Below are 16,186 nucleotides of genomic sequence, written 5' to 3'. Positions count from 1 at the left end.
CCGATACCTTAGCACTCAACTCGGCGGTGAAATCGGCCACCTTCAGCTGTAAATCGGCATTCTCGGCCGTCACCCCTGGCTCAATTCGAGCTCATCCTCCTTCGCCTTAAGAGAGGCCTTCAGTTCACTATTACGGGCGACCGCCTTCATAGATCCTCGTCCCTCTCCTTCAACTCCTCTATCTTTCGCTCCAATTAGTCCTCCCGCTGCTTGAGCCCCTCACAAAACACCTGGAACTCAGGATCGTGATGATAAATGTCGGACATTGCCCGATGCTTAGCACGATACTACTGATACTTGGATGACATCTTCTCGTAAAGGCCCATCCTTTTTCTCTCACGGCGCTCTCTCTCCACCTCCAGAACGAGGGTCTGACAAAAGAGAAGGGCAGAAGTTAGAAACAAAATGCAAAATGACGATTATCGCATCAATCCAACGACAAAAAAAGAGAAGGAAAGACACCTACTTGCATGGCCATACTAGCGACCTTCTGAGATAACTCCACGTTGCTCATTGCTCCAAGCATCTCTCTTTCAGGAGCGACACATAGAGGAGCGAGGGCCGATGCCACCTGCTCGCTGTTTAGCAGCAAGTTGTAGTTCCTCGGGACTACCACATGATGGTCGGACTCGTCCATCCTAACCTCTACATGGGTATGGCGACCCACAAATTCATTATACTCTGGGTCGATATCCGAACCCGAGCCATCACCCTCGACACGAGGCCCTCCGACGTTAGACGATGCACCATCCTCAACAGAGCGCACTGAACCGGCTCCCGGACCAACTCCCTCCACTTGGGGAGATCTCCCCGATAAAATGGCATCTGCCATAAATAAGGGCACCGGGGCTGTCTGGGACGCCCTTCTACCGTCGGCGTTCGCAGCCACGCCCTTCCCCAGTTCTAGCCTCCTTCTTTTTCTCTCCAACAGCTCGTCCCCATTATAAGATTCATCCAAAGGATGTGAGACCGGTACCGAAGAAGCCTCTTCCCTCGTGGCCACAACTCGAGACGAATCTCCCAAATGAATAGGTTGAGGACGACCCTCCCGAACAGACTCGCTCAAGATAAATCGCGTGTCTGCAGTAGCAACGACTTGTCTAAAAGCGGGAGATGGCGCCCTCCGCCTAGAAGCACCCCGATCTGTCATCACAAAGGGTCGTATTATTAAGCAAGGTCGCATGACCAATGAAGCAGTAAGTAAGACATTTACTTGAGGAAACTCTAGTGCCATAACGATGCACGAAGGCGGGCCAAGTCCGAGTTTCTGTCGCATGAGGCAACAGGCGGGCTACCCAATCCTTGATACCCGCAATGGGGCGAGGCGGATATCCTATAACTGCAAAATGGCAAGTAAGTAAAAGTTATAGTAATTACAGAAGAGAGGGGAATATAACGAACGATGACACTTACGAGTCTCGTTCCATCGCTCCGAAAATCTGGCGGAGTCAGAAACGACGTGTTCAGTCTTGACAAAGAAGTACTTGTGTCAAAATTTACGGCTCGCCCGGTCATCCGTCCCCACCACCAGCCCTTTCATACCACGAAGCCTCAAATGCACCATGGTACCCTCGAGGAAGCCAGGCGTGAACAAGTGGAAAAGGTGATGGACAGAGACGCTACACTCCGCCAACTCTGCATACTTAGTCAAAAGCAGAAACACCTTGAGTGTATATGGCGAAAGCTATGTTGGGCAAATCTAGTAAAATCTACAGAATTCTTCTGCTAAGGGGAAGAGAGGAAGGGTGTAGCGGATTATGAAAGGATACTCATAAAAAGCACAGTACCCAGGTCTGTGGACGTCAGCGTAATCTCTTCTCGTTGGAACCATTTCTATGTGAGGAGAGATGCCATACTTTATATGGAGGGCATCAAGATGAACCTGATCAATCTCAGAAAATACGGGGTTCGGGGTAGGAGGTGGATCTTTGAGGAAGTCACTCCGGGACAAGGGATGCCTCGGTAGTAACTCCTCCACCGTAAGAGGGCTATCACTCTCTTCTACCACCACATCTCCGCTGCCGGAAGGAGGCATCGTGGATGATGGGGTGGCTTTAGGAACCTCTTCGCTAGAACGATGAGACCTCGACATAATATCGTTTAAAAGAATAACAACTCAAAGGGAGTAAGAAAGAAGAAACTTCCGGTGAAGAACGGAAACAAAAGCAGGAGGATATAAGAACAAGTGAAGAAGATTGAGAAGTTACCAAGAGAGAAATGGCTAAAGTTTTTCAAAAAATCAAACCCTTCACCTATTTATAGGGTTGGGTGGCGCCAGAATCGAGGCGGTGGGCCTCAAATCAGCGCAAGAATCGAAGCGCGAAGTCGTCAGTCCCTGCCTTGAAAACCTGCATAATGATGACGCACGTAAGGCTGACGTCACTTCCCAGTAGCGTGCACTCTTCGATGCTTTGCTGAATATGATGACCATCATCCGTTGACCACGTCGTAACTTTTCAACGGGTCAAATTTCTTCCAAAGAAGGCACGAAGTCCGCTCATCGAGGATGTGCCCGGTCGTAACCCCGACGAGTGAAGGGACTAACTGTATGAGTCCAAATTTGACCGACCACGACCTACAACGAGCACGACAAACGACCGGGTATCTCCGAGTCGACGCCCCAAGGGATACGACCTTAGGGCAAAAGAAGAAACAATACGACCGTTGCAGTAGAGAAAGTCCTTTGGGAGACATTAAGAATATTCCGTAAAAGATTCTTTGTATTTTTGTTTTTACAACTAAGAGGAATTCCTCTCTAGTATATAAGAGGATAAAAAACCTTGTAATAGGGGGAGACCGGGGAAAGACCTACAAACTTTGGAAGAAAAAAAACTTGGCAACTCTCTTCTCTCTACTTATTATTCTAGATATTATTATTATATTCCGCTACGATTTACCCTTTCATCTTTGATTGATTTGCTCAAAAAGATTTCAATATCTTTTGAGTCAAACAGTAATATATGTGGCTGGTGAACCTTCCCGTAAATATATCCCTTTCATGTTTGTTTGATGTCATTTTTTAATCTTTTATTAATATAACCAGAACAAAAAAGATTCCAGACCCTTGAATATTTTTTGGACAGATGGTATGTACTGGACCGTTTAGCACTGGAGCAGAGCCGCTACCGGTAATTTGGGTGTGGAAATAGTTAAGGGTTTATGACAAAATCCAAAAAGAGCGGGACAAAGCATAACAGTAACAACCACTCCGGTTGCAAGTGTCTGAACGCTAAGACGACGTCGTTGCATGTGGAATGCGAATTGAAATCATAGACAAATCAATCAGAAGAAGAAGAAAGACAGAAGCAAAAAAAGAATGGTGCACAGCGCCTACGATTCCTTTGAACTCCTCAATAATTGTCCCACAAAAATCGATGCCATCGAATCATACGGCTCAAATTTGCTCATCGCCTGTTCCGATGGATCGCTCCGCGTTTACGGTCCGGAATCCGCGGTTTCCGATCAATCTCCGCCGTCCGATTTCCACTCCCAAACCTTAGGGCTTCATCAAGAGCGGTACGTGCTTGAAAGAAGTGTGAATGGATTCTCCAGAAGACAAATGCTGGCTATGGAAGTTCTCGTATCGCGAGAACTTCTGCTTTCTCTCTCGGAGTCCATAGCGTTCCATCGGTTGCCCAATTTGGAGACTTTGGCTGTGATAACTAAGGCTAAAGGTGCAAATGTATACTCATGGGATGATAAAAGAGGGTTTCTTTGCTTCGGTAGGCAAAAGAGAGTTTGTATTTTCAGACATGACGGTAATGACTTGAATTGAAGCTTAATTCCGATATTTATCAATTGAATATTTTACGTTGTTGTCATGGTAATGCATTTTCTGGTGATTCTGGATGAGTGAATGCGTACTTCTTCAGTGTCTGCTAGATGTGAAATGAAGTGCTTTTTCCTTTGGCTGATCATTTGATGATGTTACAAACATAATATGAAATTATGCTTTCCCACTATAAAGATAATGGTTAAATGTATTAAGCGGATGCACTTGATTTATTTTTTGCCTCCAGTAAGTGGAGACATACCCCCTCAAACTGTAGATAACATTTTGCGCCTCTTCCGAGTGATTTTTAGGGGTCCGAATTAGCTGCTTTCCTTGTTCTTGCTACTAAAGAAATCTACTGTATTTTTCTGTCCCATTGTATATGACAATATTTAATTGGACATAGAAATATTAACTTGATTTATATGTTATAATAATGAAAGTAGGAAAAAATTATTATAAGGGTTGACATGATAGTTTGATGTAGAAAACATCAGATAACATTGAAAAAGTTAAATGGTTTAATAATTTGAATGTTTAAAAGTTGTACAAAAATGGAATGGGACAAACATTTTTTGACGTCCAAAAATAGGAGTATTACATAAGTTCTTTACCACTTTTAGTTTAACACAAGTTCATCAATGCCCGTAATTTCTTTCTCCTTGCAGTTGGTGACTTTCAGGTTACTTGATCAAAGCAGTTTGGATATTGATGACTAGTATTTTTCTCATGCTTTAAGAGTTCTGATACTGTAATGTGATTCTTATCTGAATCTTCTATAGGGGGAAGGGGATTTGTGGAGGTGAAAGAATTCGGAGTCCCTGACACAGTCAAGTCGATGTCATGGTGTGGTGAGAATATTTGCTTGGGGATTAGAAGAGAGTACATGATATTGAATACCACCAATGGTGCATTGTCTGAGGTGTTTCCTTCAGGGAGGATCGCCCCACCTCTTGTGGTGTCTCTTCCCTCAGGAGAACTTCTTTTGGGAAAGGTAATGTTGTCACTGTCATTATTACATTAAGTTGATTGGCCTTATAGTTCTCTGTAACACTCATGCACACAATACTATGATCTGATGGGCCAAGGTGGGCCATCGAGTGTTGTTACTATCAAATTCTTCTTACCAGAGCCTCAATGAATCCATGGAGCAGGGAAAATCTGCTTTTACTTCTTATAGTATGATGTACCCTCCATCCTTATTCCCTGGATACAGCTGTTACTGTAATCTATAGTCTACTGTATGACTTAGTTGATGAAGCCTTTGTGGATCATCTCGTACTTTTCTCGAGTCAAGTCCTGATCTTTGAAAACTATGTGTATTCTTATATGATATTAAGTGTTGTTTCAGGATAATATTGGTGTCTTAGTTGACCAAAATGGCAAGTTGATTCAAGAGGGGAGGGTTTGTTGGTCTGAGGCTCCTGCAGCTGTTGTTATTCAGAATCCCTATGCAATAGGTCTCTTACCACGGCATGTTGAGGTAGCTTGAGCGTTTAGCTTGTTAAGCTGCTCTTTTTGTTCTTCAATAAGCGAATAACCTTAGGTATAAATAGTCTGGAAAGATAATGCAGTTTGATCTTTTGGAATATTGCAGATACGTTCTCTTCGTGTTCCTTATCCTTTAATTCAAACAGTTGTCCTTCGGAATGTTCGCCGTGTTGTTCGAAGCAACAATGCTGTTATTGTTGCTCTTGATTATTCTGTTTTTGGCTTTTTTCCTGTTCCTCTAGGTGCACAGGTAATTATTACTCTGAAAGCTTTAGTTTAATATCATGTTGAAGTTATCTTGCTTATGCTTCTAATCCAGTATTGGAACTCTAGCACGTTCATGTCTCCTTGTAACCGAAATTTCATTTTGGAGCGACTGAGGTTTGTCATTAAACTGAGACGAGAATGCCTTAGGCACTCAAATGGATGCCTAAGTCTTGCAAAATAAATCAATATTGCAAGTTGTACCTGATCTTGATTAATGTTGTTTACGAGACCCGCATGAGCCACAATAATATTTTTTAAACTTTTACTTATCAAAAATGATGAGTTTAGCTTACAGTTTTATGAAAAAAAATCGCGAAAATATATGTTGACTGAGAATATTGTCCAATTTAGATAAAAGAGAAATATGCTGCATATTGTCCAAATATTAATGCTCCCCATCCCCTTGTATATTATATAGTTTGACTTGGAGTATTGTCTATGAATTTTGTTTGACTCGTATATGACATTCATGTGGTCAAAGAAAAGATCAAATTAAATGTTGCAGTTCGTTTGCACAACTGATGTAATTGAAAAAACATCAGAATGTGATTTAATTTAGTTTCCAATGTTAAATTTGGGAAGTCCCCCAAAGTGAAACTCTGTAATATATATACCTCAGAGATGGGGCTTTAGTTATTACCATTGTATTTTAGCTTCATGATTTACCATCACTGGAGTGCCCTAAGTCAATTACTATTAGTATTTTGCTGAGGGGATGGAGATTGGAGGATGTTAGTGTTAGAAACAGTATGGATGTTGGAAAAAACTGTGAGAGTCTGACTCCACTGGGTCCAGGGTATTTCTTGGTCATAGAAAAAACTGCTTCTTATTTCAGAGAATTGCGAGTGTGATTCCAACTTCTCTCTATAATGCAGATTGTACAACTAACAGCATCTGGAAACTTTGAGGAAGCCTTGGCTTTGTGCAAATTGCTACCGCCAGAAGATTCAAGTCTTAGAACTGCAAAGGAGCAATCGATTCATATAAGGTCATTCCCCCGACCCTGCGTTTAAGGAAATTTTGAGCTAGGTCAATGGCAATAGTATCTCATCTAGATCATTTTCAGAACCTTCTTGGCGTTTATATTAATGAAAGTTTTACTTAATCTGAACCAAAAAAAAATATCCCATTTAGGTCATGGTCACACTAACCCCGTGCGCGCGCCAGGGAATTTAACCAATTTTTATGTTAACATTGCAGTTCAGTAATGATAGTTTCTTGTTAAGTCGTAGTTAATTAAATGGAATATTTTCTTATATGATGTGATAGCGCATACATGTTTACATTTAACACAAGTTACAAATAAATAAGCTCTAGTGAGGGAAGCTGAATGTCTAAACTGAAAGTTCAAAGTATGCTATGAAGTCTTGATTGTAAAGCCTTTAAATCAAAACATCTGTAGAAAGTTCTACGAGAATCACTGAGGCCAAAATTTTCAAAGGCTAGCAGATGTTAACCATCTGTTATTCCATTGTGCTGTGGCTATTGGTTATCGTTTGTAGCATGGAACATGTTTGGTGTTGATCGTGTGATGCTTGGTTGTGTTAAAGACATACTGTTTAGGTGGAAGTTCAGGAGAAAGAGGCAGAGAAGTAGAGCATGGAAATCACTTTTGGAGCTTATGTGGACCATATTGGAAGAAACAAAGGAGCATTTGAGGGAGTTAAGAGTCTTTTGTACTAAATAGTGGAATTTTTTCGGACACATTTTTGGTGCATTAATGGTATTCCACTTAGTATTAGTGATTGGGTGCTTTTAGTAGAAAGTCATGTTTCATATGAAGACTGACTTCTGCACTTCCCTCTTCATTCAATAAATTATTTATTTTTGATAAAGGAAAATACTAATTAATTTATCACAATGAGATCACTGGTGCCAGAAGAAAGAGAAGTTTTAGTTGCCATAGTGTCTGAAACACTAGTGCTTGGGAAGCTTAGTTAACCTTTACTTGGTTCTGGTGTATTGGCACTGTATGTGTAAGAGTTTTGACATATGACTATTGTGGGTTTATTTAGCCTCTGTCTCAAGTTGTTTCCTTGTTGCATTCTCACCAACTTTGAGATTTTGCTTATCTTATCTTCGCTGGAATATTAGTTTATACTTTTTGTCTTTGACTTCTTAATGGGTTTGATAATGTGGGATCTAGCAAGATGTGTCGCATTTTTTGATAAAGCTTAGACTATATAGAAGCTATATTGGAAACTAATCCTTATTTTAATAACAATTCACATTTTTTCCATTGGACAGGAATAATGCATAGATAATATTACCATAAACTTATGTGAGATGTTATGTTCACTAGAAAGTTTTACTTCATCTGGTGTAGCACACATGAGTAGGAAGCACTGACAGCATACTGGCTTGACCAGGAAGCTATTCTGGCTCTATTTTCTAGCAAGTTCTCCCTTTTTTCCCAGTAGAAGTTGAAATATAAACAACACTCAAGGTGTAGCCTATTGGTCAATGAAATGGAAAAAGCCCTTGGAGACCAAAAGTTCAAATTCCAACAGAGAAGAAAAAAACATTAGGTGATCTTTGATGAGAAAAAAACATCATGTGATTTCTTCTCATCTAGTTAAACCTTAGTGGGCAGAGTTACTCGATATTTGTGCCTGTAGGAGGTAGAAGGTAACTTGGATTAGTCAAAGTGCACACCAACTGGCACGATACCACCGTTTTGAAAAAGAAATGTAAATATGAACATTGATCGGCAAGAAGTTTCTTAATAAAACTTGTATCTCATTAACACCTTAACCTTATCAAAAAATAAATAAAATTTGCATCTTATCTCTTTTCTTTTTCTTTTCATTTTTTTGTAGATTCATAAGTTATTTCTTTGGAAAAAAAGGAAAGAAAAAGAAAGTGCCGAAACTAATTACATGAAGAATGATAACAATTTTTTGATACAGATATGCGCACTTTCTATTTGAAAATGGGAGCTATGAAGAGGCAATGGAACATTTTCTGGCATCTCAAGTAGAAATCACTTATGTGCTCGCCTTATATCCATCAATTATTGTTCCGAAATCATCTTTCATACCTGAACCACAGAAATTTGTTGATGTCGCGGATGCACCATATCTCTCCCGAGGTTCCTCTGGTCTATCAGATGATTTGGAGTCGACGCCTTCGAATGTCTTAGAATCTGATGAAATGGATATAGAATCCAAGAAAATGAGTCATAACACTTTGATGGGTCTGATTAAGTATTTGCAGAAGAAGAGATATAGTGTCATTGAGAAAGCCACAGCTGAGGGAACTGAGGAGGTGGTTTCAGATGCTGTAGGAGATAATTTCATTTCCTATGGAACTAGCCGGTCCAAGAAACCAACCAAGGTAACTTTTCTTCTATCTTATGCCTTCCATCTACGGTGTTTTGGAGAAATTATTTTTAAGGTCCCAATCAAAAGGCAAAGTTTTGACATTAAGCAGATCTCTTCTTGGTAAAAGTGACTAGCAGTGTATTTCAGTACTTTTGAGCAAAGCTTTCTAGAAATTCCAAAGACTCCACAGGGGAATTGTATCCAGGTGGTTATCTTGTTTAACAAGCAGCCCAAATTATATTGAGCTGTTTAACATAGACCTTTCTTTGCATCCAAGTGTAAGTACCTTTCTGGTTGTTTGTGTGTTTGATGTATTTAAATACTGAAAACCATATCAGAAAGAAAAACTTAAGTTGGTCCAAAATATTCTGATTGATTATTCAAGCTATAGATCATTTATATCATTCCGAAAAATACTGTTTCCTTTGTATCTTCCAAAATTCTGAATGTCAGGGAGGTAAGTTCTGATTCTGCTATTTGCAAAATTACTGGCTTGTTGTAGTTGAGGTCTACTGAATGGAAACCACTTAACAGGGAAATTTAACTAATGTGTCTCAAAGAGCCGTTGGTACTGGGGTAATTCTTTCTAGCTGTATTACTTGTTACCTAATTTACATCTAAAAATGTAGCTTCCTTGATCCATTTAGGGAAGAACCCATGCTCCAATCACTTCGGTCGCTAGGGATATGGCTGCAATTCTGGACACTGCACTTCTTCAAGCTCTACTTTTAACTGGACAGTCCTCAGCTGCTACAGATTTTCTGAAAGCCCTCAACTATTGTGATGTGAAAATATGCCAGGAGTTCCTGCAGAAAAGAATCCAGTATGCTTGTCTGCTAGAACTTTATAGAAGCAACTCAATGCATCGTGAAGCACTGAAACTTCTCCATCAATTGGTAGAAGAGTGCAAGTCAGAGCAAATTCCTGTAGAGCTTTCAACGAAATTCAAGCCTGATATGATCATTGAATATCTCAAAGTATGCATCTTTATCTACTTTTATTTCTTTCCTTTTGGATTTTAACTACTTGAGAGGTGGAAGCTCGTAAAGTGTTTGGATCAGCTATGTTGAAGTTTGGCTGCAAGGAAGTTTATGGAACAAACCTTCGTCAATGCAGTTATTATGTCAATTCAGAATATACACTTGATTGTATTCTTTCTGTTTTGGCAGCCCCTTTGTGCAACAGACCCCATGCTTGTCCTGGAGTTCTCACTGCCTGTTCTTGAAAGTTGTCCTATGCAAACCATTGAGCTATTCTTGTCTGGTAACATTCCAGCAGACTTGGTGAACTCTTACTTAAAACAGCATGCTCCAAACATGCAGGCGACATATCTGGAACTCATGCTTGCCATGAATGAAAATAGCATCTCCAGGAATCTGCAGAATGAAATGGTAGAGCACTTGTTCATCAGTCTGGCTTTTCTGTAGCTTCTCTCTTTCTTTCCCCTTTGTACTTTCTATTGCACAAAATCTATGAAAGCAACATTGTTTCAAGTGAAGCAAGAAGGCTGGAGGTTCTTGATATGGCGAAAAGAAGCTCATATTTTCTAGGATCCTTTCAACTCAAAGCTGGGTTGAGAAAATTGGGAACAATTCTCTTGAATCCAGAACTGTTTATCAGTGGATAAACTTGTGCTTCAATTCCATCCTTCTGACGTAAATGTTGAGAGTGTCCGTGAGTATGATAAATATGCTTAGTAACTTGTTGCAGGTGCAAATTTATCTCTCTGAAGTTCTTGATTTGTATGCTGAACTTAATACCCAGCAAAAGTGGGATGAGAAAACATATTCTCCGACAAGGAAAAAGCTATTGTCTGCTTTGGAGAGTATCTCTGGATATAACCCAGAGGTGCTGCTGAAGAGACTTCCACCAGATGCTTTGTATGAAGAACGTGCAGTTCTGTTGGGGAAAATGAATCAACATGAACTTGCTTTGTCTATTTATGTGCACAAGGTATTTTTTTCCACCTCAACTGCAGATAACATTCTTTTTGGAGTCTTTTATCTAATGCATTGGTGCTTTCGAGGGGACTTAAGATGTCGCGAAATCTAAACTGTACAATTTCTTCTTCATAAGTACTATTACAGGCTTGTATTATGAACTTGACATTTGCTGTTAGATCTATTGACTAATCTAGCAGCCAATCCCAGTAGTGTGATCATTTCACTCTTTTATTTGGTGTACCTGTTGGTCAGACATGTTAACCTTCTCATGGTTTTATTACATCATTGGATTTGCATTTACCCTTTCTTTCTCTCTATGTTATTGGGCTAGTATAATTTCTCAAGTATGGGGCATTGGATATGTCATCTTTTTTCTTATTGAGCATACATGTCTAATTCTATGAATTTTGATGGCAGGCATTGAAGTCTTTTCAGTTGTCTCTTTGTGTTGTATTTACCAGCTTGAATTGTGGGTGTTCTTTCATACTAAAGTGAATTGCTCTGTTTGATTGATAGCTTCACGTTCCTGAACTTGCACTGTCCTATTGTGATCGGGTGTATGATTCAGGACTTCAACAACATTCAGCAAAATCATATGGAAACATTTACCTGACTCTACTGCAAATCTATCTAAATCCTACGAAGACAACGAAAAATTTTGAGAAGAAAATTACTAATCTGGTATCATCTCAGAGCCCTGGGATTCCAAAAGTTGGTTCAGGAACTACAGCAAAGATAAAAGGAGGCCGCTCCAAGAAAATTGCTGAAATTGAGGGCGCCGAGGACATTCGATTCAGTCCAAGTGGCACTGACAGTGGTAGGAGTGATGGAGATATGGAAGATGCTGCTGAGGAAGGAGATTCTACTATTATGCTAGATCAAGTTCTTGATCTTTTGAGCAGAAGGTGGGATCGGATCCATGGGGCCCAAGCTCTGAAACTACTGCCAAGGGATACGAAGCTACAGGTAGAAAACCATATCAGTGTGATGGTATAATGAACTAGATGAAGAAGTTTGTTGTTCTAAATTTTAATCCAAATTTGGCTGAAGAAAACAAGCATTGTTTTTAGCTTGCAGAAGTGATTCTCTCAGAAAAGAAACTAGAGACAGTGTCCGCTATATCATAATGCCACATCCCCCATCCCTGGCCAAAAACCAAAAAAAAAAAAATGTCTCACTAGAACACCAGCTAAGATATCTGTTCAAGAGTGATAGTCCTATCTGCATCTGAGTACTAATCATGTTAACACGTCCCAAACTCCTAAGGCATCGTTTTTAGATTGGACACTGTCGTTAAACTGTATATTAGATACTTCCAACCATGTTACCTTTAAATATTTACTTTGAGATAATACACATACACATTAAGAAAGCTGCAAGGTGAAGTTTGTTTCGATTTGTCTTTCAAATGGTCAACTATATCGAATTGTGTGTTTGAAACAACTATGCCAAGTAAATTGCTATCTAATGCTAATCCACATGCACTGTTATATATCGTGTCAGCATCTTGTTGATTCTCTTGGGATAAAAGAATTGGTTCAGTTTTTCTTTATGCTCTCTCCCAGCATCAAGTTATAATGAGAAGATTACGTAGTAGAGCCTTTAGGATTTTCTAGAAGTTCAACATATATGCATTGTAGGAATAGTACATGCAACATTGTTTATTTGTTTTGAGTAAACTTCCTCTCATGCCCAGACATGTTAAAATTGCAACTGGAGAATCATTCACTCTAGCTTTGCCCTGTGCATGAGCAAGAATGTTTCGCATTTTGCTGTTATACTGTTGTATTGAGTCATTTTGGCATCATGCAGAATTTGCTTCCATTTCTTGGGCCTCTTCTGAGGAAATCCAGTGAAGCGTATCGGAACTTTTCAGTGATTAAAAGCTTGAGAGAAAGTGAAAACCTACAGGTAAATTTTATATGTGGTCGTACCAATCAATTACACACATTTTCTTTACTGGTATGTGAATCATCTTCTTTTTTCCATCTATTTTTTCTGTATTATGGTAATCGCCAATTATCATCTTTGCAATTCAATTGTTTGAGTTTATGTTAGCAAATGCAAATTTAAAAATTAATCCTGGGAATATTTTAATTTCTACGACTAGATTGTTTACTAAAGCTGTGGTTTAGTATTTGTTGTCTCTCATTGTAAAGCTGTGTACACGCAACAGGTCAAAGATGAGCTGTACAACCAAAGAAAAGCAGTCTTGAAGATCACAAGTGATAGCTTGTGTTCTCTTTGCAACAAGAAGATCGGGACCAGTGTCTTTGCAGTCTATCCTAATGGTAAGACAATTGTGCACTTTGTTTGCTTTAGAGATTCACAGAATATGAAGGCAGTTGGAAGAGGCTCTCAGTTGAGGAAAAGATGATAATGAGAAGTTGGATTTGGATTAACTGAGCTTTTTGGGTTGCTATATGTGTGGCATTGATCGCAGTTCTTCTTGTTAGTACCGTTTAACATGTTCTGCGGCTTAAAGTTTTAATTCGCCATTATTCCTAAAAGTAAACTTCTGCTCTCCGTGTTTCTGGAAGTGTTCTGGTGTGTTTGCGTGATTATTGACTGCATACCAAGAAATATGAAACGAGCTGGGGGTACACACGTGCAAGCAATAATGACAGTGCTTCTCGCAAAGGAATGTGTAATACACATATTGTATATTACGTCAAACATTGAAGTAAAATCTGAGGTTGTGTAATGTGAGTCTGTATTGAAAAATATTGAAGCTAGTATTGGAGATTATTATAACTTATTTATGAAGAGTGTCTTTGAATTCAGTGTTTGTACCAACTCAGATTGTGAATGTTCAATTAATATGCAATGATACACAATTTTCTTTGTTGTTCGTATTTCTATGTAAAAGCAAAGAGCGTTTTACTTCTTTGTTGCGCATACCCCACTGTTAAACATGACAATAAGATTCATACTGACATCAAGCGTTGGTTGACGACAGTGGCTCTCTTGAGGCTATCTTTTCCCCGTGAAAAGGTACACAACCACCCCAATCCTAGACCCATTGGATGGAGGCTCTGTATGTATGATTTGGACATCAAAAAGCTTCTTAGCTCTCTTAAAGAATACAGATTCCTTCTTCCATCTTCTCAAATGAGCCATCACAAAAGCTATCTTCTTTTCACCCCCTAACAGGTAGAACTTCAGCGTTTTAATCAGAGGATCATACAGGTGATCATGGTACACCACATCAGACCCCAAAATCAGGTCATAATCTCTACCAACAGCCTCCATATCCTGTCTCTCCCCCCAGCTAAGCGCCGCAACATCAACAACCCCACTCTGCTGTTCCAGAACCTTAGAGTTCGCATCAACATTGAACTGTATATTAGGCAGAACATGAGGGAGGTCAGTAACAGTTATCTTAGCACCAAGAATTGCTGCAGCAGCTATCCCTACAACACCTGTTCCTGAACCCAGTTCAAGAATGCGAAGGGGTGAATCCTCTTTTTCTTGACGTTTGAACAAGTCGGAAAGCGGAGTTGATGCGCCACGGATGTTGTCAAGGAGAGTGATGAGAATGGTGGCGGCAGGCCAGAGTTGGAAGGAAAGACCTTGAGATGGGAGTTGCCTAATGACTATGTTGGAGTTGATGGATTGGAGAAAATAGACTTGTTGCTGCTGCTGCTGAGGTGCATGATTCGCGTCTTTGTCTTGACCATCTTGTAGAAGAAGCATACTGAAAGGATTGAGGTTGTCTTTGTCGATGTCTCCTTCGATTTCGGCAATTGTTGTAGTCATGTGACAGGCGGCGCTCCCGGGGTTGTTGAAGGATTTATCCTAGCCAATCACAGTTGCGGAGGTCTTGCCCTAAATGGGTATTGTTAGAATCAAAGCCTTTTTCAATAGATGGTAAATGATATAACCGAAAATATAATATAAAATGGTCAAGTTGCCAAAAATAGCTTGACGGACGGTAATGAATAAAAAAAAAAACCAAAATCGCACTGAGTGCAAGTTGCCGCAGGTGCAGGCGACTTCACAGCCTGTTGATTGTTCTATCTTAGTAGCGTGAATATGAGAGCAATTCTAGGGTAAAATATTTTTTTATATATAATTATGGTATCCGGATCTTAATTAATTTTATGACGTACGTGCTACCTCTTACCAATATAGTATCAAAATTATGTCCATCGAGACTTGGATAAATGGGAAGAAATCACCTAGTATTTAGATTTGAACCTGAGATCTTATGGTTTTCAATTCTCACTAGTATCGGGTATTTATCTAATATTTTAACATAATTCAGAGTTAAAATATTAAGAGAGATGAAATTAATTATTTCAAAGGATTTCAAATTTAATTCAGCGGGTTTTGAAATTTATTATTTCTCTATGCATCCCGATATAATGGATGAGACTCATTTTGTCCGTCTAACTTTGCTTAAAATAATTATTTTTGAACATAAAAGGCAAGCTTATATTACTTAAACAAAAGCATTACATGGTCCTAACATAATCCTGAAGGATATTACCATTGTTTATAGCAGCAAGACTATTATAAATACTAGTAGGTAAATACTTAGTACCATTCCATAACCCTTGTTTGTTTCTTTCTAATTTGGGTTCAACAAAAAGTGGGGGACGAGCAAGGTAAGCATATCTAGTAGGCTTGAAGTTGCTAACAACTTTCTTGGCTAGTTGATGCGCTACTCCATTTCCTTCTCTGAAGTTATGTCTGATTGTTGGGACTCTCAATTGGTGCATTAATAACCTGCAATTGAGCAAAGTGTTGTTAGCTAGATCATTATCCTCATTTAACAACTTGATCATTTCTGAGGAGTCTGTTTCAATCTCTAATTGAGGGAATAATCATTTCTATTGTGATTTTTAATCATTGCTCCAAAGCTAGCAGTTCCGTCTGCAAAGAAGTTGCTGCATAACAAGATTTATAAAAGCCCATGATCCAGTCACCGTTGTTATTTCTAAAGACTCCTCCCATGCCTGCATGCAAAGTATTTTAAGAAAGCGCCATCTATATTAAGCTTGACTATGTTGTGATGAGGCTTAATCCAATTAATGTCTATTTTGATCTTAGTAATTTTAAGAGGATTTCTTTCAGTGAAGAAATTGTATTTTCAGGCTTGTTTGAGAACTTTAAAGACACTCAAATCAAGATCAAGGTTGTTAAAATTATTATTGGTTCTATTTTTTCAAAGGTACCATATGGCAAATGGGAAAATATTTTTCCATTGGTTCATGTGGTTGCTAATTTGTATTTGTGAATATTTTAGCTCAACGAGCCAGTGGGACTTAACAGGGTTTGAATTAAGCATCAATCCCAGATTTTCCTAGAAGCGAGTTGCTATTGGACAGCGGAGGAAAATGTGATGGGCATCTTCGGGCCTTTGTTTACAAATGGGGCAATTGTCA

General features: G+C 39.3%; 2 protein-coding genes across 2 annotated transcripts; one reads left to right on the top strand and one right to left on the bottom strand.

Annotated features, from left to right (window-relative positions):
• The first annotated feature begins 3,111 nt into the window (after positions 1-3,111).
• On the top strand, positions 3,112-13,651 carry LOC104226775 (vacuolar sorting protein 39). Its single transcript, XM_009778835.2, has 12 exons — positions 3,112-3,758; positions 4,555-4,766; positions 5,124-5,255; positions 5,370-5,513; positions 6,406-6,518; positions 8,440-8,866; positions 9,501-9,830; positions 10,023-10,244; positions 10,564-10,806; positions 11,313-11,762; positions 12,609-12,707; positions 12,973-13,651. The coding sequence occupies exons 1-12, from the start codon at positions 3,317-3,319 to the stop codon at positions 13,171-13,173; spliced, it is 3,015 nt and encodes a 1,004-aa protein (XP_009777137.1). The 5' UTR covers positions 3,112-3,316; the 3' UTR covers positions 13,174-13,651.
• On the bottom strand, positions 13,583-14,672 carry LOC104226776 (uncharacterized). Its single transcript, XM_009778836.2, has one exon. It carries the CDS (start codon positions 14,553-14,555, stop codon positions 13,770-13,772), a length of 786 nt encoding a protein of 261 aa, XP_009777138.1. The 5' UTR covers positions 14,556-14,672; the 3' UTR covers positions 13,583-13,769.
• Between the last annotated feature and the right edge of the window lie 1,514 nt (positions 14,673-16,186).

The sequence above is a fragment of the Nicotiana sylvestris genome, chromosome 2 (genome assembly GCF_000393655.2).
Source record: "Nicotiana sylvestris chromosome 2, ASM39365v2, whole genome shotgun sequence".
NCBI classification, from domain to species: Eukaryota; Viridiplantae; Streptophyta; class Magnoliopsida; order Solanales; family Solanaceae; genus Nicotiana; species Nicotiana sylvestris.
The sequence above is the reverse complement of the archived record's forward strand: the minus strand, read 5'-3'. Positions and strand labels throughout refer to the sequence as shown.